General features: G+C 42.8%; 1 protein-coding gene across 2 annotated transcripts in view; it reads left to right on the top strand.

Annotated features, from left to right (window-relative positions):
* Nucleotides 1-24,452, top strand: part of EIF2B4 (eukaryotic translation initiation factor 2B subunit delta) — a 979,702-nt gene that overhangs the window by 658,417 nt on the left and 296,833 nt on the right. For both annotated transcript variants that reach the window (XM_044061494.1, XM_044061493.1), the window contains exon 7: nt 4,164-4,278. In XM_044061494.1, coding sequence (XP_043917429.1) covers nt 4,164-4,278 — 115 coding nt within the window. The remainder of the gene's footprint in view (nt 1-4,163; nt 4,279-24,452) is intronic.

The raw sequence follows: 24,452 nt of genomic DNA, 5'->3' as shown, positions 1-24,452 counted from the left end.
AGATGGAAAGTTTATTAAGGTCAGTTTTGTAAAGATTAGTTAGAATTGGGGATGCATAAAGTAGAGTAGATAGGAGGTGGGTCCTGGCTATTGCCAAATGGTTAAGGTGTTTGCCTTACAAACACAAGGTGCAGGGTTTGAGTCGCACAAGGGATAATAGTCGCACAAGGGATAATTGGCTAGGCTTAAAATGGCTCGCAAGGGCACTTAGCTTAGTACTAACCTATGAACCTATGCAATTGGAGATTCGGTGGTTAGATAACTTTTACAGAGATAGCGGGAACCTAGCTTTTTGTGGACTTTAGTGATGGCTGTTATGTGCTTTGTGAATTTAAGTTGCTGGTCAATGGTAACTCCTAGAAGTTTAGCCTTGGTGACAGGGGTGATTTGTTTTTTGCTGGTGGAGAGTATAGAGAAGGTAAGGTTGCTCATTTTAGTAGAGTGGAATAGCATTAGTTATGTTGTCTTGGGATTTAGTATGAGTTGTGATCCAGTTCTCTATTTCAGAGAAGGCTTCTTGGGCTTTTTGTTGGAGAAGTTGGATGTTGGGTTCATTGCATATGAGAGTTGTGTCATCAGCATATTGGACTGTGTCTGCTTTAGAGGTAGCTGAGTGGAGTTGGTTTGTGAAGATATTAAAAAGAAGGGGTCCTAGGATTGATCCTTGCCTAAGGAAGTTGTGAGTGGGGGGATGGAGAGTTATGCCATTTGACGGATTGTTGGCGGTTATCTAAATAGCTTTCAAACCAGAGGAGGGTGGGGTTGTTAACATTGAGGTCAGACAGACAAAACAGTAGTTAATTATGTGAGACTGTGTTGAATGCCTTGGATAAATCTAAGAAGGTAGCTAAGACAAATTTACCTAGATTCCTGTGGGAGTTTGTAGTACTGGTGAATTTGAGTAGGGCAGTGGTGGTGCTGCGGGATGGGCGAAATCCGTGTTGGGTTGAGGAGAGAAGGTTGTTGGTGAGGAGATAGAAGAGGAACTGGTGATGAATACATCTTTCTCGGATCTTAGAGAGGGGTGAGAGAATTGCAGTTCGATAGAAAGGTCTAGGGAGGGGCCACCTTTGTGGAGTGGTATGATATATGAGGTTTTCCACAGGAGTGGAAGGGTGTGCTCGGTGAGGGATCTATTTATTAGAAGTGAAATGGGATAGGCTATAGCTGTGGATGCAATTTGGAGGTATTCGGCAGGAAGGCTATCGGCTGCAAGGGTGGTTGGTTTGAGTTTGGCTAGGAGTTTTTGGATAGTAGAGGGTAGGAACAGACTTAAGTGTGAAAAGTATGGTATTGATTTAGGCCTGAGGTGGTTGTGGGGTGTTGGAGGAAGTGATGTTGTTTAGGAGTTTGGGTACTGAGGAGATGAAATAGTTATTAAAGCTGGAGGCTATGTCCAGGTCTGTACCTGTTATATTGGGTGGGGGATTGGTGGTTCTTCCGGGCTGTAGGATATTATTTATTGTTTCCCAGAATTTTTGCAGTTTGGTACTGTATTTGTTTTGTCGAGTGATACAGTAATTTTGTTTATTGAGCTTAACCTGCTTTCTTGCTTTGTTTCGGAGCTCATGAAAGGTTTGCCTAGCTGTGGGTGATCTGGTGTGGTGCCAGGTTTTTCAGGCTTTATCCCTGGCTGTAAATAGGGCTTTTGTGGTGTTCTGGAGCCAAGGGGTGGGGTTGCTTCATATTAAGGGGGCTACTTGGTTGAGGATATTTAAGAATGTGGAGTTGAAGTAATCAACTGCTTTGTCTAATGAAAGGGTTTTGATGGGAGACCAGTTGCAACATTGCAAGGCTCTTATGAAGTGGTCTCTAGGAAAATCTTTGTTAGAGCGGGTCTGTAGAAGGGAAGGAGAGTTAATTATTTTAAGTTTATGCCTAAGGATAAATGTGGAGCTGTGGTCACTCAGAGAGTTTGGTAGGGTGCCACATTGATGGGCAGTATTTGGTTGATTTGTGAGGATCCAATGAAGTATAGATTCTCTGTTTGTGGCGTTATCAGTGTGTATGTGAGTATATATAAGTTGGGTGAAGTTATACAGGTTAATGTGGTGGGTGGGGTGGGAGAATGGATGGATTTCCAGTCAGTGTTTACATCACCTACTATGATAGTTTCTTGAGGGAGGGAGTATGGATTCTAGAGTAGGTTTAGGTGCTTATGTTGGTTAAGGGAGAGCTTTGCAAATAGAGTCTCTGCATTGTTGAAGTTGGGGGGATCTTTTTGGAGGAGTTGGAGCTTTATGTTGGTTCTGTGAAGTAGAGCTACGTCTCAACCTCTTTCATGTAGCTGGTCTGCCCTGAGAATGTTATACCCAGGTGGAGGGATGGAATTATCTTTAATATGTGGCTTAAGCCATGTCTCGGTGATGAGAATAATATCAGGGTTATATAAGGAGATGGCACCATGAAGGTGGTCTGTTTTATTCATGATACTGCGGGTATTCATATTTAGTATCAGTAAGTTGGTGGGTTTGTGCTTAGCTGGATAGTGATGGGTGCATGGCTTATTAGCAGAGGTTGCTGGCCCGGGGTGGGGTGAATATCTCCTCATAGTAATAGCTGGGAAGTTATACAGGTGTTAATTTTTAGGTTTTGGAGAATTAGGGAGTGAAATTGTAGACTTGGTTGCTTTTTAGATGGATAGAAGTGGTTCATGGGAGGGGCATGGTATATTGGGGATTGGGTGTATATGGTGGGGTATATGCTTGTGTTAGTGGGGTTAATAGTAATATTGTGGGTTAGGTTGGGGGATTTGGGGTGGATACAGAGAGTGATTGTGAAGAGATAAGAGGTGCTGATGTTGGCTATGGAGAGGCAGGTGAATAACGAGGTTAATCCCAGGAGGGTATATTGGAGATGAGACTGGGGGTAATGAGACATAGTGGGAGTGAGGTTGTGGAGTTAGGATGTATTTATATTTGGTGAGGGTGTGAGTTGTGTGAATATTGAACTAGTAGGTGGGCTGGAGTGGTGGGAAGTTGAAGGGCATGTGTAGATGGTGCTGATGGATGTAATTATAGGATAATGGATGGATAAAGGGATGGTCTTAGTAAAGGAGGTTACCTGTAAATTCAGTATTTAGGGGTGGGTGGGAATTGGGGGCAGGCTAGGGGAGTGGAGTGAGCCATGGGCTTATTATTATTTTTGCTCGTCTTTCCTTTGTAATAATCTGACTCTCATGCTCGAATGGCAAGGTTATTTTTTCTTTCTGCTTAACTGTCTTTTATGCATAAATGAAACTCAATTTTTAGGCCTGTTTTACCCTTTAGCCTGTCTAATGTTTAATAACTACTTTAAAATGGAAGCCCCTGATCTAACATGCAGTGTTTGGTTAAGTGAATTGTTGATAGTTGCATGGCTGGCAAAAGGAAATTGTGGGAATCAGATCCAGAGCTGATGCATGGTTTAGGTCTAGCAGCACATAGTCTTAAACTGTTATGGCAGACTGCATGGATAAGGAGGATCGTGCAGCTGATGGCCTTGTCCCTTTTAGAGGAAAGGCATAAATGGTACTGCTTTACAACTCTATTTTTAATTTAGTGACCTGAGTGCTTGAGAGCAGGTTCTCGTTCTTTTGATGTCATTGTGTACTGCATGCCTGGAAAGGAACATAATTTGTGCCCCAACGATAGAATCCCTTTGTAATTGGTACTAGATTGGGCGATTATCTTTCCGAACTGCACAGAATGCCAGAGCTGTTTGTGTTATGATTGGGAAGACTTTCTTAGATTGATACATTTATACATACGTATGTATATATGTTTCTATACATATAAACGTGTGCACTCGCACTCACATGTTTGCGCACAGTGGAGTGTTCTACAGATGCATTATAGTCCTGAGACATCTGGAAAAGGGAGGGGTCTGAATTCAGGCTGCCTTCATTGGATTGCAGGAAAGAGAGGATGCCATTACCTAAAAACACTGCAAGTTAACTTATATTGAAGATGAGTAACCACACAGAAGCATGCACATATAGAAATAGATAGTTATAAAACTGTGCAGATCTGTTGAAATGTACAGTCATATTCTGGAAAGGTGCAAAGAAGTATGTTTTGTGAATTTAAAACTCCTGTGTGATTTAGTTAACTAGATATGTTTCGTGTATGTGAAAGTCTTGTTTAATTGATTGATTTAATCTTAATTCTTTTTTCTTCATTAAGCATTCCTTGTACAGTCATTCATCCTTCCATTGTACGTCTAGGACTGAAGTATTCACAAGGAATTATTACAGGCTCCAATTCTCGCTGTATAGCATTACTGCATGCATTTAAACAGGTTAGTAGATATGCTTACATAAAGATGAACAATTGTATATTTTATTGTCTGTATTATCAACAACAGAATATTTGTGTCATTATGAGTTTGTAGCTAAAATGCTATAGCCTCCGGGTAATTACTGCACATTTTGTAAAAGTTTTTAATATAAATATGTACTAGCAGCTGTTGTTATATGCTTAATGCTAATCCTTTTTTGTGCTGCACTATACTTTTTTTCGTTATGTAAACTTCTTACATTGTGTTGGGAATTTTAATGCAAGCTACTGTTTATTCTTGCATTGTGTTAGGAATTGTAATACAAGCTACTGTTTATACTTTTGTACGTTATACTGCTACTTTGCATTCTCTTTGCTCCTGGGCTGTGTGTGAAGATGGTCCATCCGGAACAGCACTACCCCTGTTAACAAATTGTCAATAAATTATTCATTAAAAATAAAAGTCTTTCCCATACTTTTTCTGTTCCAAGTGCCTCTGCCATCTCCTGCATGTAGTAATAGGCACAGCTAAGGCACAAACCACAGTGCCTGCATACTCACTGCCTATACTGACGTGCCTGTTAAAAGATAGCAGCATATGTATAATAAAGAAATGTGTGCACACAAACAGTGTGTGTGTGTGTGTGTGTGTGTGTGTGTGTGTGTGTGTGTGTGTGTGTGTGTGTGTGTGTGTGTGTGTGTGTGCGCGCTTGCTTGCCTCTGTGTATAGTTGCAGTAGCTCAACAGGGAGCACACACTCCTTTGGCTCTGGAAGATCTGAATGCTGTGGTTTCTACTCCCACACCAGTAATTGGATTAATTTTTTGATATTGACAGTGCTGTTAAGCATAAGGGGGTGTGCTGCACTCCTATGTATGCTGTCATTTGGATGAGACATTAAACTGAGGCTCCACCTGCCTGGGTTGGTTGTAGCAAGGGTGCATGTAAAAGATCTCATGGCACTTATCAAAAACATAGGGGTACTTTAATAAAATCATAGCATTCTGATTTCATACAAAAAATGCAATCAAAATTAAAATCTAGCACACATCCTTACACTAAATCAAAATACCTCAGATTATTAAAAATAACATAATACATGCATAAGTAAATCTGCTACTTTATTCATCTCCTGCCACTCTTTTTGCTATAACCAATATCTTAGTCTTCTAATAATTTTCATTGCATTCCAAACTGTATTAAATAGTAATTCTTTTGTTCTTGCTTGCTTGCCATGTTTGTAAAACATTTGCCACACACACTATCTTTTTGGTCCTGTGCAGTTCTTTTACATCTTCTATAGTATCCATAAGTAATAATTTCCATTTTTGCCTCCATTAACATGTACATGAAGTTACATTTTTATCATGTTTCATAAGTTAATTACTATAGGGCATTCCAAAAAATGTTCAGTTGTCTCATTTACATTGCACTTTGTTGCAGTTTCTTTAATTTACTGCTTTGTACAACATTTTAACCTTTACTGACCGTCCTTTTTTCATATCTACATGCAAAATAATGACCCTCCTCTCATTTTTTTAAACCCTTTTCTCATTTCCATAATAACCTGTCTAATTTCTGCTTCTGATTCTTCCTTTGGTTATCTATAACAGAATTCTGTCATAATCTTTTTTTATACCACACATTTGATTTTTAGGTTTGCCTCCTCCATTTTCGTTTTCTGCTACTTCATTTTTCTTTTCCATTCTACTGATGTTCATCGTGTTACCATGCTGCAGTCATCACACTTGGGTTATCCTGCCGTCAGGCGGTCCCGCAGTCGGCCCGAATTCCAAAGTCTTGGTCCGGCGTCGGTTGCTGTCGCTTCTTCCCTGACGTCAGTGCACCAGGGGTATAAAAGAGGCATCCGACGCCATTTTCTTCAGTCTTTCTTGTTGCGTGGTGCCCTAAGCAGAAGCAGTTCGCAAGTGCCGGTCGGCCGACACCTGAGATTTTCTAATCGAATTTCAGTCCGAAGTCTTCATAAAGCTAAGTACCCCGTTGGGGAACCTTTTCTTGCCTCAGTCCGATGTCAGAAAAAGTTAACAATTGCATTTCTTGTGGGAAGCAAATACCTCATAAGGACTTCCACTCTTATTGCATTCCTTGCCTAGGCCCAGACCACGACGTCTGTAGTTGTCGGTTTTGTGCTAGGTTCAATAAACGAACTATTAAGCATCGTTTTGATTGCGCTCGACACTACTTCAGTAGACGATTTAATTATACCATGCCGTCGGAGCTTCCGACGACCGGCATGCATAAAAAACGCAAGGATAAGGACAGGCAGCCTAGACCTAAGCCCGACTCCGAGGCCTCTGCTGGGCCTGTCACCGATTCCCCAGTTTTCAGCGAGGCGCCTACGCAGCCCCTGACGACCGCAGAATTGGAGCCCCAGACAGCTTCAGACTCTCAATCGGAGCTTACTAGGCCAACGCAGCCTGCTCTATTAGACCCTACTGACGTCTCAACACAAGGAGAACCCGGTGCTGCAGAAACACCTTCGGCTTCTGAGGGTGTTTTCAGACTGACTACACTCACCATTAAATCTTATGCTAAACTTAAAACTCCTTTAAAACCTAAAAAGTCGGTGCATCAGTCTCCAGTTCAAGGCCCTATGCCTAAGAAACAGATGCTTAAGATGGCTGAAGACTTGATTACTCTAATCAGGGGATCCCAACCCCTTCCAGACAAAAGGCCTAGACAAGAGGAGGATTATGCCTCCTCTGACCAGGTTTCCATTTCCTCAGATTCCTCTGAGGAACAGGATTACTCTTTCCCTCCTTATGAAGATTCTCTCAGCATCCCAGTACAGACCACTTGCCATCCCTCCAGTTTTGGACATTGTGGATGATGTTTATTTAGAATCTAGGCTAAATCCAGATTCTCTACCTCCTGCTCCAGCCAAACCAGACAGATACTATAGAGTACCTGACTCTCACAAATTCCTTTACAAAAGCCCTGTTGCTGATCCAGAAACAATCTCCCAGGGTCCTAAAGGGGCTAAGGCTTCTATGACTAAAAACCCTGTACCCTCTGAAAGGGACTCCAGAGCATTAGATAGGTGGGGAAAGAAGGTATACACCTCAGCTACTCTAGCCATGAGAGCATTAAATTGTCAGTTCTACATGCTGAAATATCAGCAATTCCTAATGTCTCAATTAAAGTAAAAGATGAGCACGCATTCTCAACAGCCTGAATTCAAGGAAATGCAGGATCTGCTGCATGCAGCTGAGCAGGTGGGCAAACATACTTTACAATGTGGCTTTGATTCACTGGAAGCTTCCTGTAGAGCAGCTGTCACTGGGTCTGTCATACGTAGGCATGCATGGTTAAAAGAACAAGCCCTGCCTGACCATGTTAAAGCAAAATTATTGGATGCACCTTTACAGCAGGATGTTTTATTTGGTGTCAAAGCAGAGGAAGTTCTGAAGAAAATGGAGGATAAAGCAAAGTCTATGCAGACGGTCAAGGATTTTTTTACAGGTACAACCACCACGTTTCAGCAGAAATTGGCCAACAAAAAACTGGTCCTTTCCAGCTTCTGACAGACCACAGAGGGGCAAGTACAGATGCCCAAGGGGCAAAGGCCAGTCACAAGGCCCTTACAAACCTCTCCAGTGGGGTGCCGCAACCCAGAAAGGAGGAGAAGACAGACCCCAAACTACTAGAAGGCAAACACAATGACTTAACCCTCAAACTGCCTAGCAAAACTCTCTTGGCAGCTCCCCTGGGAGGAAAATTAGCACTTTTTGCAGACAACTGGCATATCATCACAAAAGACAAATGGGTCCTGGACATTGTCTCACAAGGATACAGATTCCATTTTCACACCTTGCCAAGGATAAAAGGAATGCCAAACCTGCCACAAAATCAACGGGCAGAGGCACAAAAACAAATTACAGCTCTCATGGACATGAGAGCCATTCAGCAGGTACCTATACAGGAGCAAGGACAAGAATTTTACTCAAGGCTCTTTCTAGTCCCCAGAAAGGACAAAACATGGAGACCCATTCTGGACCCTTCAATTCTAAACACCTGCTTGCAAGTACCCAAGTTCAAGATGCTAACACTACTGCAGCTTCTTCCCATGTTGGGCAAGAAGGCTTGGCTAGTAACGTTGGACCTCAAGGAAGCATACCTGCATGTCCCTATCAGACAAAATTGCAGAAGATACCTCCGTTTTATTGCAGGTTAAACCCATTACCAATTCTCTGCACTGCCCTTTGGCTTATCTACTGCGCCCAGGGTCTTCACAAAATGCCTGGCACCAGTAATTGCATACTGCAGACAAAGAGGAATTCAGATATACCCATACCTGGGCGACTGTCTTATTCAAGCAGAAAGCAAGGACATTCTTTTACAACATCTGGCGTTTGTCAATCACCTCTTAAGTTGCCTAGGCTACACAGTAAACGAAAAGAAATCAAAACTAGTGCCCTCACAAAACATAATATTCCTGGGTGCCAGCTTGAATACAACGGCCCAGATGGCTTACCTCATGCCAGACAAGCAACAACAACTCACTCAATACTTCAAAATAATGGCAACAAAGACCCAGCTCCCTGCAAGAAAAATTCTGCAGGCCTTGGGATTCATGGCATCTTGCATTCTACTAATACCATTTGCAAAACTGCATATGAGGAAATTACAATGGTACCTGAAAAGCGTATGGACTCAACACAGCCACAGCTTAGAAACAATGATACCACTCATTCCCTGCCTTCAACAGGAGTTTCTATGGTGGGCACAGGCATGTCACCTCAACAAGGGTCAGCCTTTTACCTTACCCACAGCCAGGCAAATTATAACAACAGATGCATCGGACTATGCCTGGGAAGCGCACATGGCAGGACAGTGCATTCAAGGCAAATGGACTGCAGATCAAAGGCACCTGCACATCAATCAAAAAGAAATGCTAGCTGTACAGAATGCCCTAACAGCTTTCAATGACCTCTTCCACCCAGGACAACTAATAATAAAGACAGACAATACCACAGTAATGTGGTACATAAACAAGCAAGGGGGTACACACTCCTACCCTCTATGCAGACTAGCAATGACCTTGTGGAACACAGCACTGACTTACAAAGTTCAATTACAAGCACAATTCCTGCCAGGAAAGAAAAACACATTGGCAGACGACCTAAGCAGAAACATCATGGATCCCCACGAGTGGAAACTGGATCCACAAGTATTTGCAATGATAACTCAAAAATGGGGATGCCCAGACATAGATCTGTTTGCCAGCCCCCAAAACTACCAAATTCAAAAATTTTGCACAAGGACATTCCACCCGCAAGCTTGGAAAGTGGACGCCCGCTCATTCAGTTGGAAAACATTGACAGTGTATGCCTTCCCTCCACTGCCTCTAATAGCAAAGGTGCTGCTGAAAGTCAGATTAGAGAGGCCCAAATGATACTCATTGCTCCAGACTGGCCACGCCAGCACTGGTACCCAATACTAAGGAACATGGCCCACGGCCCACCATGGATTTTTACCACAAATTCCCCACCTGCTCACCCAGCAAGACAGTCAGATTCTACACAGCCAGCTCAAGACTTTAAATCTGGCTGCATGGCAAATCACCTAAATAACCAGCCAACAACTCTATCTAAAGCTGTTATGGATGTCATTCTGGAGGCCAGGAGGCCCAGCACCAGGAAAGCCTATTCAGACAAATGGAAAAGATTTTGCGCCTGGAACCAGGCTAAAGGCCAAAATCCCCTTGAGCCAGAAATTCCTCAGATTCTACAATATTTAACTGAGATGCTGCACAAAGGACTTTCTTTTTCATTTATTACGATCCACGCCTCAGCGATTTCAGCTCATTACAACACGGATCCTCCTTTATTTTCGCATCCACTCCTAAAACAGTACCTCAGAGGGGCCAAGAACATAAGACTGCCCAGGAGAGCACCAACACCAACTTGGGATCTCAACTTTGTTCTGGAAAAGCTTACACTGCCGCCTTTTGAACCAGCTTTCTCAGCTGACTTAAAGTTTCTGTCATGGAAAACTGTCCTGCTGCTAGCAATAACTTCAGCCAGAAGAGGCTCAGAGCTACAGGCACTAATGGCAGTGGAGCCTTTCCTCATTTTTCATCAAGACAGAGTCTCTCTACGAACTAACCCCTCCTTTATGCCAAAGGTGGTATCCAGTGTGGCCCTAAACCAAACCATTAATTTTCCCACCTTCTTCCCAAACCCCCAGAACAAAGGAGAAAGACTCCTGCACTCCTTGGACATTCACAGGCAGCTACATTACTACTTGGATAAAACTAAGGCTTTCAGAAAATCTGATCAGCTCTTTGTATCCTATGCTACAACATCACTAGGAAAAGCTATCTCAAAACAGACCATTTCAAAATGGATAGGGCATTGTATACGTTTCTGCTACACTCATCATGGTAAACCGGTTCCTGCCACCATCAGGTCCCACTCCACCAGGGCTGCAGCTACATCTACCGCCTTTCTCAGGGGGGTACCAATCAAGGAAATTCTGGAAGCTGCAACTTGGAGTTCAGTGCACACCTTCACCAGACACTATCACTTACCTCTATACTCTAAGACTAGAGCTGGCTTTGCCAATGCAGTTTTGCAGGGCCTACTAGCTTCTTCAAACCCTGTTTAACTCCACCACCCATCCTTAGGTTTGGGATTCAACCCAAATGTGATGACTGCAGCAGGGTAACACGATGAACATAGTACAGTTTTGTACCTACCATAAATGTAGATGTTCGAGTGTTCACCCTGCTGCAGTCCAGGTTACCCTCCCTCCATCCCCTCTGAACTAGCTGAACTTATCTATGCCACTCTATCCTATACAACCTCTGTGGTGTATTTGCTTGTGCCTGAAGGTATTGTTTTATTTTTATATAGCTATATATATATATATATATATATATATATATATATATATATATATATATATATATATATATATATATATATATATATATATATATATATATATATATTGCCTACCTATTGGGGGCACCTGACATCTGGGGCAGGAAAAACTGAAGAAAATGGCGTCGGATGCCTCTTATATACCCCTGGCGCACTGACATCAGGGAAGAAGCGACAGCAACCGACGCCAGACCAAGACTTTGGAATTTGGGCCGACTGCAGGACCGCCTGACGGCAGGATAACCCAAGTGTGATGACTGCAGCAGGGTGAACACTCGAACATCTACATTTATGGTAGGTAGAAAACTGTACTTTTTCACCTTTCACTTAATTTTTACTTCTTTTACTATTCATTATTTCCACCCAACATTCCAGAGATTTCTTATTTAAGAACCTTGGTAATAATCCTTCACTATTAGAGCTCATAGTTTTCAAAATCCATTGTATACATGATGGTGCTAGAAACACCATAAGCGCTTTTTTTTAAGTCCTCCACTCTCCAACTTATAGGTTCATAGGTAAGTACTTGGCTAGCTGCTCTTGCGGGCCATTTTTAGCCAACCATTTTCCTGTTTTGTGCTCAAATTAACCTATTCCATTTGGTTAGAGATTGGCATTAACCCATCCCATGGTCAATAATTATATATTACCCTTAATGAAAATAAGTGGGATCATATCTTAGATAATTTTAAGTGACTCTTGTATGGGATAAAACATTTAGGAGCTGCCTCTGTCCGTTAGTAGTACAGAGGGCAGTTCTGGGAAAATGTTTTCCCCATCCATAGATCCAAGTTGCACATGAATATGAACAGATATGAACTTTGTTTTATGTGGATGGGAGGTCTGTTCCAGAGCAGCTGTATTCTCTCTGATTTACACCTGTCCCTCCAAACCATTCTGTTGATGTTACAGAAGAGGTTTCAATTCGTAGACCATCTATGTCTGATGCCATTTGACTTCCTGATGTGCAGTAAATTCATCAGTATTGGGTTGAAAGATGCCTTGTATGCAAGACATAGGTCACCTTTTAGTAGTCTGTAGGATACAGAGTTTAGTGACAGGGACTTGTAGGACATGATGCTTAGGGTCTTGTAAGTTAGGTCACTGTCCGCATAAGTTCCTAAATCCCAAGCAAATGGTTCAACTCTTAGGAATGTGTTGTCAGTGTGATAGCTCCCTGGGTTAGATGACTTCCCAAAGGATACGGTAATGCATATTTTCACATTTAGTTTCAGTCCATGATTTTGGCACACGTTAATTATTTGGGACAAATCTTCCTGCAGAATGGTTAAGTCATTTGGGGATTCAGTGACTGCTCCTAGCTTGCAGTTATCTGCAAACTTAGTCAGCTAGAGCCCTTTGGTAATGTCTTTTAATTCAGAAAAGTAGATGCCAAACAGGAGTAGTTCCAGCTCAGAACCCTGGGGACTCCACTGGTGACTGGCCTTTTTGTAGAGGTAACTTTCTCTGTTTTAATTTCCTATCTGTGAGTCAGTTGGCAATCTGGCGGGTGATATAGAGGCTTATTCCCAGTTTATTGAGCTTTTCTGCTGTGCCTGAGTGAGGAATTGTCAAAAGTTTTGGGCAGGTCGAGTTATATGGTGTTTACTGTGTTGCCTTCATCAATTGCTTTGGTGACCTTTTAAAAAAACCTGTCAGGTTAAGTAAGCATGACCTGCTCTTGATGAATCCAAACTGAAATGACTCCAGTGTTTGGAGCTTCCCTAGGTCCTGATTGATTAGTTCCATGATAAGTCTTTCCATGGCGTTGCATATGAGGGTGGTCAGACTTACTGATCTATAATTGCCTGGGTCTGTGGAAGTTCCACCATTATTAAAGGGAATGACTGTAGCTGTTCTTCATTTGCTTGGTACAAAACTTGTATGGAGGCAGAGATTGAAGTGTTGCTATGGGTATGGCTAAATTATGCGTAATGCTATTGAAGATGCATCCAGGGATAGTGTCCTCCATGTTATATTGTAAGATAAGGGATATACTGTATTATAAAGATATTGTTATTACACACAATACTTCTCTTAATGGGATAAAACATAGATCTCCCTGTGATAGTGAATATTAATTCTAACAATATTTTCAACTCTTCTGGAATTGCTGCTACTAACCCTAAGTAACTCAGTTTCCCTAGGACCATTGTATTTATCAGATACATCTTTTTTAAACTTCTTCTAAAACATTCCATGATTTACTCATCTGTTGTCTTTCTTCTAATAAACCTTGACTTTGTTTCTTTTTTCTTTCATAATCCTCAAATAATATTTCTAATTTCTCAAACTCATTTTTATTAATGTAAAAACATGCTTTCTTCACCACCTCACCAAATCCTGTACTTGTTTTCTTTATTAACACTTAATGCCTACATACCCATCCATTTTCTACCTTCCTAATTATTTTTATTGCCCATCCTATATTTCTAACTATTATAACCAGATCATGCGGTTAACATAACTAGTAACATTTCAGATGTTCATCATGTTTCACTGTTGCAGTCATTACACTTGGGTTATCCTGCTGGCAGGCGACCCGAGGTCGGCCCAAGTTCCAAAGTCTTGGTCCGGCGTCGGTTGCTGTCGCCTCTTCCCTGACGTCAGTGCGCCAGGGGTATAAAAGTTGCAACCGACGCCATTTTCTTCAGTCTTTCTTGCCGCGCGGTGCCCGAAGCAAAAGCAGTTCGCAAGTGCCAGTCGGCCGACTCCTGAGATTTTCAAAATTGAAGTTCAGAACCGAAGTCTTCAATAAAGCTAAGTACCCCAGTGGGGAAACTTTTTCTTGCGTCAGACCAATGTCAGTAAAAGTTAATAATTGTATTTCTTGTGGGAAGCAAATACCCCATAAGGACTTTCACTCTTACTGTATTCCTTGCTTAGGCCCTGACCATGACGTTACTAGTTGTCGGTTTTGTGCTAGATTCAATAAATGCACTATTAAACGTCAGTTTGATTTTGCTTTATATTGTTTTGGATGAAGATTTAATTATATAATGCCGTCGGAACAACCGATGGCTGGAATGTATAAAAAACGCAAAGACAAAGAAAAAGACAGGCATCCAAGGTCCAAAACCGACGACGAAGCCTCTTGTAGGCCAATCGCCGGTTCTCAGTGAGGTGCTTTCGCAGCCCCTGACACCCGCTACCTCAGAACCACAGGCCGTAACCGACAGCCACGTGGAGACACCGAGGCCTGTGGAAACTCAAGGTATTGGGCCTATGGAAACTATACCCTCAGATGGGTCCGGAGCCACTGAGCAGGCACCGGCTTCTGAGGGTGTTTTCAGACCTTCACAGCTTACACTTAAGGCTACTACAGCAGCAAAGGCAAAGTCAAAAACACCATTAAAGGCAAGGAAACAATTGCAGCATTCTCCAGAACAGTCATCCATGCCAAAGAAACAGATGCTTAAAATGGCCGAAGACCTTATTTCTTTAATCAGGGGCTCCCATCCCCCTCCTGACAAAAGGCCTAGGCAAGACACTGATTATGATTCCTCTGATCAGGTTTCCATTTCCTCTGATTCTTCTTCTGACCAGGACTATTCTCTCCCTCCCTATGAGGACTCTGATGCTGAAGAGTCCATTCCTTCAGCCTCACCGCCTGAGGATTATTCTTTTGGGGAACCCTGCACACCATGAGGGAGCATTTCCATTGGGAGAGTCAGGATTACTCAGAATCCAAGAAAAGGCTCAGATTTCCTTTTACTGCCTCAGCACAAACCCCTGGCTAACCCCCCTGTGCTTGATATTGTAGATGTTTTTTCTGAATCCAGTCTGTCTCCTGACTCTTTACCCCCTGCACCAGTAAAGCCAGACAGGTACTACAGGGTCCCTGACTCTCATAAATTTATAGGTTCATAGGTAGGTACTAGGCTATTGGCCCTAGGGCCTATATAAGCCTAGCCAAAGGTACCCTGGCTTTCGCCACCCAAGAAAATTATTTTCCTGTGCCACAGTTGAGCAGAGCCACAGAAGTGATCCCCGGGGTGAAATTCCTATCTCCCATCCAATCATCAAGATTTTTCTTGAAGAGTGCTAATGAGGAGCTTTGTTTGATATAGATAGGTAGTTTGTTCCAGAGTATGGGAAGTCTCTGGGACAGGAATCTATCCCTCCAGCATGTTCTGTTTATTGTGGTGATGAGGTTTAGGTCCCTTAGAGCGTGTAGCTCGTAGGGATTGGGATTTCTTTAAGTGGAGCATGTCTAAAAGCTCTGGGTTTGACATAGCTTTGTGTGTTAGGCAGAGATCGCCTCTGAGTAGGCGATATGCAACGGAGTAAAGCTGCAGTTTTTTGAGACTGTCAGTATAGGGCATCTCTTTGAGGCCGGTAATCCTCTTTGTGAGGTATTTCTGTGGCCTTTCCAGTTGTTGTAGATGTCTTGTGAGGTACATACCAAAAGGGGTATTGTACTCTATAATGGGTCTAATGAGTGACGAGTAGAGGGGAACAATGACCTCTTTTTTCCTGGATGAGAAACCTTTTGTGATGAGGTGTGCCACATAGAAGGATTTCCTGACTACTGTGGCAATGTGATTATCAATGGAGACTACTGTCCACCTGTGTCCCAAGGTCTCTTATCACACTTTTGGTGTTAAGTAGACTACCACCTATGTGGTAGTTCATGGGTACTGAGTTTTTACCAAAAGGAATGACAATGCACTTTTTGGCATTGAGCTTGAAGCCATGGCTTTGACACCAGGCATCTGTCTCAGCAAGGCCCTTTTGTAGGATGTCCACATCTTTTGGAGTTTTGATTATGGCTCCTAGTTTGCAGTCATCTGCGAACCCGTTAATAAAGACCTTCTGTGTTGGCCTGTACTTCAGAGAAGTAGATACCAAACAGGAGAGGACCCAGGAGTGAACCCTGTGGTACTCCACTTGTCACTGATCTGAAGTTGGATTTGGAGTCTGCTACTTTCACAGTGTGGGTTCTGTCAGTGAGCCAGTTGGCAACCCATCTTGTGACATAGGGATTTATACCTAGTTTAGTGAGTTTATCTATAATTCCAGAGTGGGGGATGGTGTCGAAAGCCTTGGCGAGATCTAGATAGGCTGTGCGAACCACCTTACCCTCATCTACGGCTTTGGTGACTGCTTCAAAGAAGTCTGTCAGGTTTAGGAGACATGATCTGCCTTTTACAAACCCGAACTGGGTGGGGTCCTGAGTTTGGAGATTACCAATGTCATTGTTTATAAGTTCCATGATGATACACTCCATAGCATTGCAGACCAGGCTCGTAAGGCTAATGGGGCGGTAGTTTCCGGGGTCTGTGGTGGCTCCCCCTTTGTGGAGTGGGATAACTGTCATTGTGTGCCATTCAGTGGGCACATAGCCTGAGGTGAGGCTATGATTGAACATGGTACTTAGGTGGGGTGCCAGTTCGTTCTGTAGTTCTTGTAGAACACAGCCCGGGATGTCGTCAGGTCCCATGGATGCTGTGTTCTTGGCTTTGCATAGTGTGGTTTTTACCTGTGCAGCCGTGATTATAGGAACTTTGCATTCTTCTGGTATAGAGATGGGCCCTTTAGGGGATGACAGAGGGGTAAAGTTAGCACTGAACCTATCTGCCAGGATGTTGGCAATATCCGTTGGTTCTGTATATTTAGTGCCATTGTGCTGTAACTCAGAGCAGATCTGAGTGTTGCCATTGAGATTCTTGACATAGCTATAGAATGCTTTGTGGTTGTCTTTAGAGTCAGTGGCGATTTTGTTTTCATAACTAGCTTTGGAGGATTTTATGAGGGATCTCAGCGTCTTACTGAAGCTGACCAGGGATTTTCTCCAATCATGGGATTTTACTCTTTTTTTGCAACAGTTTCTTTCTTCTGTTGTAGAGTTTGTTTATAGCAGGGGACCACCAGATTGGCTTCCTTTTTTTGGAGGATAGCATCTTGGTTCTGTTAGGGATTGCACGATCCATGCACTCATGTAAGTGCTTATAAAGTGCATTTGTGTAGGATTCAGCAGTCATACCTCTATTGTCCGTCAGCATGGGTGTCGTGAAGTTTGCCACTTCTGTCTTAAGAAGCGTGAAGTTGGCTTTGGAGAAATTTTTGTGAAGTTGGCTGTGGAGAAATTTTTTACTGTGGTTTCCCTAATGGGGGGGTGGGGGAGGGATGTGGATGTCTAGGATGATTAGCTTATGGTCGGATCTGAACAACGAGGAATTGACCTCTAGTGTGGAGCACCGGTTGCCCATGTTGGTAATAACCAGGTCTAGGATATTCCTGCCCCTGGTGGGGGTGTGGATAAGTTGATCCATGGCATTGGAATTTATGAATTCCAGAAAATGTTGAGCTCAAGAGTTGGTACATGAGTAGTTTTCCCAGTTAATGGTAGGGTAGTTGAAATCGCCCATTATTAGGGTGTACCCTAATATTTTCCAGTGTATTAAGAAATAAGGAGTGGGAATCCTGGGGCATGGTGGGGGATCTGTAGTAAGCTACAATTTGGATTGCGGTCTTGCCCAGAGTTAGTTGCACTTGGATAATCTCGGATGCATTATGCTGAGCAACTAGCCTGGAGGTGTGGATATCCTTAATGAATATGGACACGCCTCCGCCTTTAGTGTTTTGGTCCAGGTTAGGTGGCCGAAAGGTGTGGTATGAATTATAGCCTGGTAATGCATGGGTACTCTCTGGAGCCTTGAACCAGGTCTCTGTCACTGCACAGATGTCGATGTTCTCCATTTTAAGGAGTGCCTCGAGAGAGTGCATTTTGAGGTTTAGACTTCTAGCATTGAGTAGCAATACCCTCAGATTCTTCTTGCCTGTACCTGTTAGGGTGGTGAATTTGTCATTTGAACCTTGCCTAAAAAAGGCACTATAGGGATGGCTAGAGCCTTAGCCGGTATCCAGAATCCCAGGGGCGACAGGTGCAGGCCATCTCTGGCAAAGCATCATGGCTTGTTGATCATGTCATCCCAGGCAGACAGATACTGGATCCCCTTAGAATGACACCAGAAGCTTAGCCAATTGTTGAAGTCAATCATTTTGTCCTTGTACTGTGGTATCATTCTGGGTGATGGCAGGATGCTACTCAGGGCTAGGGTCATACCTGCCTGGGCTACAAGATCGGACAGCTCCTCCATGTCCCTTTTCATGTAGTCCAGGGAGGTACGTCTCAGGTCATTCACACCAACATGGACAATGACAGAGTCATATTTGTACTTGTTGTGGAGTGACCTGAGTGCATGCGTTATGTGGCGGATCTTGGCACCCGACAGGCAGCTGACAGTAACTTTCTCCTTGTTTAGCCTGATGAGTGGAACATCAGTGTGCCTGACTGTAGAGTCACCTATGACTAGAGTGATGGGTACGTTGTTATGCCTTATGGGCTGTGGTTGAGTGGCACACTGAGTTTGTGGGCTGTGTCTCATTTGGGTTGTGTTGGGGGGTGGAGGTTGCTTGCATTTCTGCTTTGCAGGTCCCTGTTGCTTGGGCAGGTTTTTACTGAGAGCCTCCGCGAATGTAGGTGTGTGTTTTGTGTTTCTATGTGTGTGTTTTGGTGGTGTAGGTTTTGAGGGACTATTAGCTGAGTGTGGTGTAGTGCAAGTGTTTACCTTCTCCTCTTGACTGTCTAGTCTAGTCTTGGGTGAAGAGAGCTTTGCTTCCAGTTTGGCTGTATAAGTGCATCTCTCACAGGTTGTAGTGTTGGGTGGTAGGGGGAGAGGGTTGTCTGTGTACATGAGGCAATTACTGCATTGCCCCAAGATGCCCAGATTCATCAGGTAGACAGGAGAAAACACCAGGAGCTGACCCTTAGACATGCCTGGATAGGTGCTTATTTGTTAAGTACTAGAAACTGTTTTCCTCTAGACCGTGAGGAAAGTTGAGTGCTGTAGTAATTTGTAGCTTATTTAGTGCTTACAATAAGTTCTGAACAAGTGCTGAAACAAAAAACTGGCTAGTTCTAAGAAACAAAATTAAGCTAGAAGGCTTCCCTCCAACACAGAAAGGCTTGGGGGCCTAGAAGCCTACAAATAGTCCTGGACACAGCAAATCTATATCCAGGCTAGACTAGCCACAGGAAAGGCAGGAAACAAGCTTAGAAAAAGTTTTTTTTTTTTTTTTTTTTTTTTTTTTACAATAACTCTGTTGCAGACCCAGAAACAATTTCTCAGGGCCCTAAAGGGGTTAAGGCTTCCACTGTCAACAATCCTGTCCCCTCAGATAGGGATTCCAGAGCTCTGGACAGATGGGGGAAAAAAGTTTACACTTCTGCTACTTTAGCTGTAAGAGCTTTAAACTGTCAGTTTCACATGCTTAAATATAAACAGTACCTCATGTCATTGTTAAAGCAGAAAATGGTTACAAATATAGAAAGTCCTGACAGTAAAGAAATGCAGGATTTATTGCATGCAGTTGAACAAGTGGGAAAGCATACTCTGCAATGTGGTTTTGATTCATTAGAGGCTTCTTGTAGAGCCGCAGTTACAGGCTCAGTTATTCAAAGACATGCTTGGTTGAAAGAAAAAAGTTTACCTGACCATGTTAAAATAAAATTATTGAATGTTCCATTACAGCATACTACTTTGTTTGGTGTTAAGGCAGAGGAGGTGTTAAAGAAAATGGAGGATAAAGCAAAGTCAATGCAAACGGTGAAAGATTTCTTACAGGTTCAACCTCCTAGATTCAGCAGAAACTGGCCTTCAAAAAATTGGTCCTTTCCAGTGTCAGACAGGCCACAAAGAGTCAGATACAGACGCCCAAGAGGCAGATCTCAGCCCCAAGGCTCCTACAGACCTAAACAATGGGGTGCTTCAGCCCCCAAAGGAGGAGAAGACAAATCACAACCTTATAGGAAACAGTCACAATGACTTCCCAATGCAAATGCCAAGCTCTTACCAGTTGACAGCACCCCCTAGGGGGAAAGCTAGCACTTTTCTAAAAAAATTGGCACATGATCAGCCAAGACCAATGGGTGCTGAATATAGTTTCTCAGGGGTACAGGTTCCACTTCCACACGCTTCCAAAACCAAAAGGTATGCCAAACCTGCCACAAAACCAATGGGTAGAGGCACAAAAACAGATTGCGGCTCTTATGGATATGGGAGCTATTCAAAGAGTTCCACAAGAAGAACAGGGACAAGGATTTTATTCAAGACTTTTCTTAGTACCCAGAAAAGACAAAGCCTGGAGACCAATACTGGACCTGTCAATCCTAAATACTTTCCTGGATGTTCCAAAATTCAAAATGTTAACACTACAACAACTTCTGCCCATGCTGGGCAAGGAGGCTTGGCTAGTTATTTTGGATCTCAAGGAGGCATACCTGCACGTCCCAATCAGACAGTCGTGCAGAAGATACCCCAGATTTATAGCGGGCTCAATGCATTACCAATTCTCTGCACTGCCCTTTGGCTTATCTACTGCGCCCAGGGTCTTCACAAAATGCCTGGCACCAGTAATTGCATTTTGCAGACAAAAAGGAATTCAAATATATCCCTACTTGGACGACTGCCTTATTCAAGCAGAGAGCAAGGACATTCTTCTAAAGCACCTGGCGTTTGTAAAAAGATTGCTAATTTGCCTAGGGTACACAGTAAACGAAAAGAAATCAAAACTAGTGCCCTCTCAAGAGATAATATTCCTGGGTGCAAGCTTAAATACAACTGCCCAGATGCTTATCTCATGCCAGACAAACAAAGGCAAATGACTCATTACTTTCAAATGATGGCAACAAAGACCCAGCTCCCTGCAAGAAAAATTCTGCAGGCCCTGGGTTTCATGGCATCCTGCATTCTACTAATTCCATATGCAAAACTGCATATGAGGAAACTACAATGGTATCTAAAAAGTGTTTGGACTCAGCATTGTCACAGCCTAGAGACAGTCATAACCTTGATTCCCTGCCTACAACAGGAGTTTCGATGGTGGTCCCAGGCCTGTCACCACAACAAGGGACAGCCTTTCACCTTACCTACAGCCAGGCAGACAATAACAATGGATGCATCGGATTATGCCTGAGGAGCACATATGGCAGGAAAATGTATTCAGGGCACGTGGCCCAAGGGAACAAATGCATGTTCACATCAATCAAAAAGAGATGCTAGCTGTACAGAATGCCCTGAAAGCCTTCAAGGACCTAATACATCCAGGACAACTATTAATAAAGATGGACAATACCACAGTTATGTGGTACATAAACAAGCAAGGGGGCACACATTCCTACCCCCTATGCAGACAAGCCATGACTTTGTGGAACACAGCACTGACCTACCAGGTACATCTGCAAGCACAATTCCTGCCAGGAATAAAAAATACACTGGCAGACGAACTAAGCAGAAATCTCATGGATCCTCACGAATGGAAGCTAAATCCACAAGTGTTCAACACGATAACAAGGAAATGGGGACGCCCAGACATAGATCTTTTTGCCTCCCCTCACAGTTGCCAAATACAGAAATTTTTCACAAGGACTTATCACTCTCAAGCATGGAAAGTAGATGGTCTATCATTCAGCTGGAAAGGCCTGACAGTCTACGCCTTCCCTCCGATGCCTCTTCTCACCAAGGTGCTTCTAAAAGTCAGACAAGAGAGGCCAAAAATGATCCTGATTGCACCAAACTGGCCACGCCAGCACTGGTACCCAATCCTAAAGAGTTTGTCCCAAGGCCCACCTTGGCCTCTACCTCAAATCCCTCATCTTCTGACACAACAAAACAATCAGATTCTGCACAGTCAACTCAGAACCTTAAACCTGGCAGCATGGCAGATAATGTAGCCACTCAGACTGCACCTCTCTCTCTAAAGCTGTTATGGATGTAATTTTGGAAGCCAGGAGGCCCAGCACTAGGAACTCTTATACAGAAAAATGGAAGAGATTCTGTGCTTGGAACCAGGCACAAGGGCTCGAACCACTTGTCCCTAATATACCTCAGATTTTGCAATACCTAACTGAGATGTTGGACAAAGGCCTATCTTTTTCATCCATTAAAATCCATGCCTCTGCCATTTCAGCTCATTACAATACGGATCCTCCTATTTTTTCACATCCTCTACTACGACAGTACCTCAGAGGGGCAAAAAATATATGATCCCCTAAGAGAGCACCAGTACCTACTTGGGACCTCACTTTTGTTTTAGAAAAACTAACACTGCCTCCATTGAAACCAGCCAGCACAGCTGATCTAAAATTCTTGTCATGGAAAACTGCTCTGCTCCTAGCAATAACTTCAGCAAGAAGAGTTTCAGAGTTACAGGCATTGATGGCTGTGGAACCTTTCCTCATTTTTCATCAGGACAGGGTTTCTCTTAGGACAAACCCAACATTCATGCCAAAAGTGGTCTCCAATGTGGCCTTAAACCAAACCATTCATTTACCAACTTTCTACCCAAATCCCCAGAATAAAGGGGAAAGACTTCTGCATGCTTTGGATATACAGAGGCAGCTACGATTCTACTTGGACAAAACAAAAGCTTTCAAAAAACTGAGCAACTGTTTGTAGCATATGCTGCAGGATCACAAGGAAAGTCTATTACAAAGCAGACAATCTCCAAATGGATAGGACACTGCATCCGCTTCTGTTATGCACAACATGGCAAATCTGTGCTTAAGGGCATTAGGCCTCATTCTACCAGAGCAGCAGCCACTTCAGCAGCTTTCCTCAGAGGGGTACCAACTAAAGACATATTAGAAGCTGCAACCTGGAGCTCAGTGCACACTTTCACCAAGCACTACCACTTACCTCTCTACTCCAAATCCAGAGCAGGCTTTGCCACTGCAGTTCTGCAGGGCTTGTTAGCCTCGCCAAATCCAATTTAGACCCAGCCACCCAACCTCAGCTTTGGGATTCTACCCAAGTGTAATGACTGCAACAGTGAAACACAATGAACATAGTACAGTTGTGTACCTACCATAAATGTAGATGTTCGAGTGTATTCACTGTTGCAGTCCAGGTTACCCACCCACCATCCCCCTTTTCTTTGCTGGGACTTTTCTGTACTTCTCAGCTCTGTACAACCCATGTGGTGTATTTGCTTGTAGATGAAGGAAATGTTTACAGTAATATATGCATGGTTGTTTGGCATATTTTTATCTTTTCAGCCTTCCTGTCTGGGGGCACCTGACATCTGGGGCAAGAAAAACTGAAGAAAATGGCGTCGGTAGCAACTTTTATACCCCTGGCGCACTGACGTCAGGGAAGAGGCGACAGCAACCGACGCCGGACCAAGACTTTGGAACTTGGGCCAACTGCGGGTCGCCTGCCAGCAGGATAACCCAAGTGTAATGACTGCAACAGTGAATACACTCGAACATCTACATTTATGGTAGGTACACAACTGTACTTTTCTCTTGAATATCTGTAATTTCCCTTTTCCAGTCCCTTATTCATATCTTCCACCATTGTATTCATTATTAACACAAATAAAATACTGCTTAATGGGCAACCATGTCTCACACTCACCATTTGTATTTTTATTTTTCCTTTTACCCAACCATTAATTATGACCAACTACTACACTGTTTTCATATGCTGATTTTATTTTTATAATCTTCTTGTCTGTTGCATAAGTCTCCAAATGTACCACATTTGTTTTCTTTCAGTATTGTTAAACGCTTTATCTACATGGTCATTGTCAACCTCCCTTTTCCCATTTTTACATATGGTTGGGTATCACGTCAGCATTAGTCAATGTGACCAAATCACCTAGAACCAATGTTTATACCACCAGGTGGCTGGTTACATCCTATAATTCCAACATCTTCATTTTCTTCCTTAATATTGTATATCACTTCTTTAATATCCATAAACATTTCTTTAACCTGTCTGCGCTTTATTCCATAAAACTGTTCTATCCATACTCATTTTAATATTTATTTCAAGTCTTACCTGCATTGTTCTCATTATGATTTTATAATCCACATTCATTACTGTGAAAAGCCTCCATTTCTTTAAAATATTCCGTATTACTTTTTTTCTAAATCAGTTTTATTATCCCTTTGCACATTCTTTCATCTGTTAACTTTTCTTTCCATTCATTTCGTATTTTCACAAATGTCTTCTTCTTCTGCTGTTCTCCCACTTTCAAATAAAATTCATAATCTTGGCCAGCTGGTCTTGATACCAAATCCCCCTTAACATTATGAAGTATCCTCTCTATTTTTTCATTTATTTCTCTTCTCAACACCCCATTATCTTCCTCTGATAATGACTGCTCTTGCAGTCTATTTTCTCCTTATCTTTTGGATATAAAATTTATCTCATCTTGTTTCATCTTTTTCTGTTTTTATTACCCTTCCTTCTTTTCCATGTTGCTACGTCTTCCATTA

Source organism: Protopterus annectens, chromosome 2.part0 (genome assembly GCF_019279795.1).
Source record: "Protopterus annectens isolate FY-2018-M chromosome 2.part0, PAN1.0, whole genome shotgun sequence".
Lineage (NCBI taxonomy): Eukaryota > Metazoa > Chordata > Ceratodontiformes > Protopteridae > Protopterus > Protopterus annectens.
The sequence above is the reverse complement of the archived record's forward strand: the minus strand, read 5'-3'. Positions and strand labels throughout refer to the sequence as shown.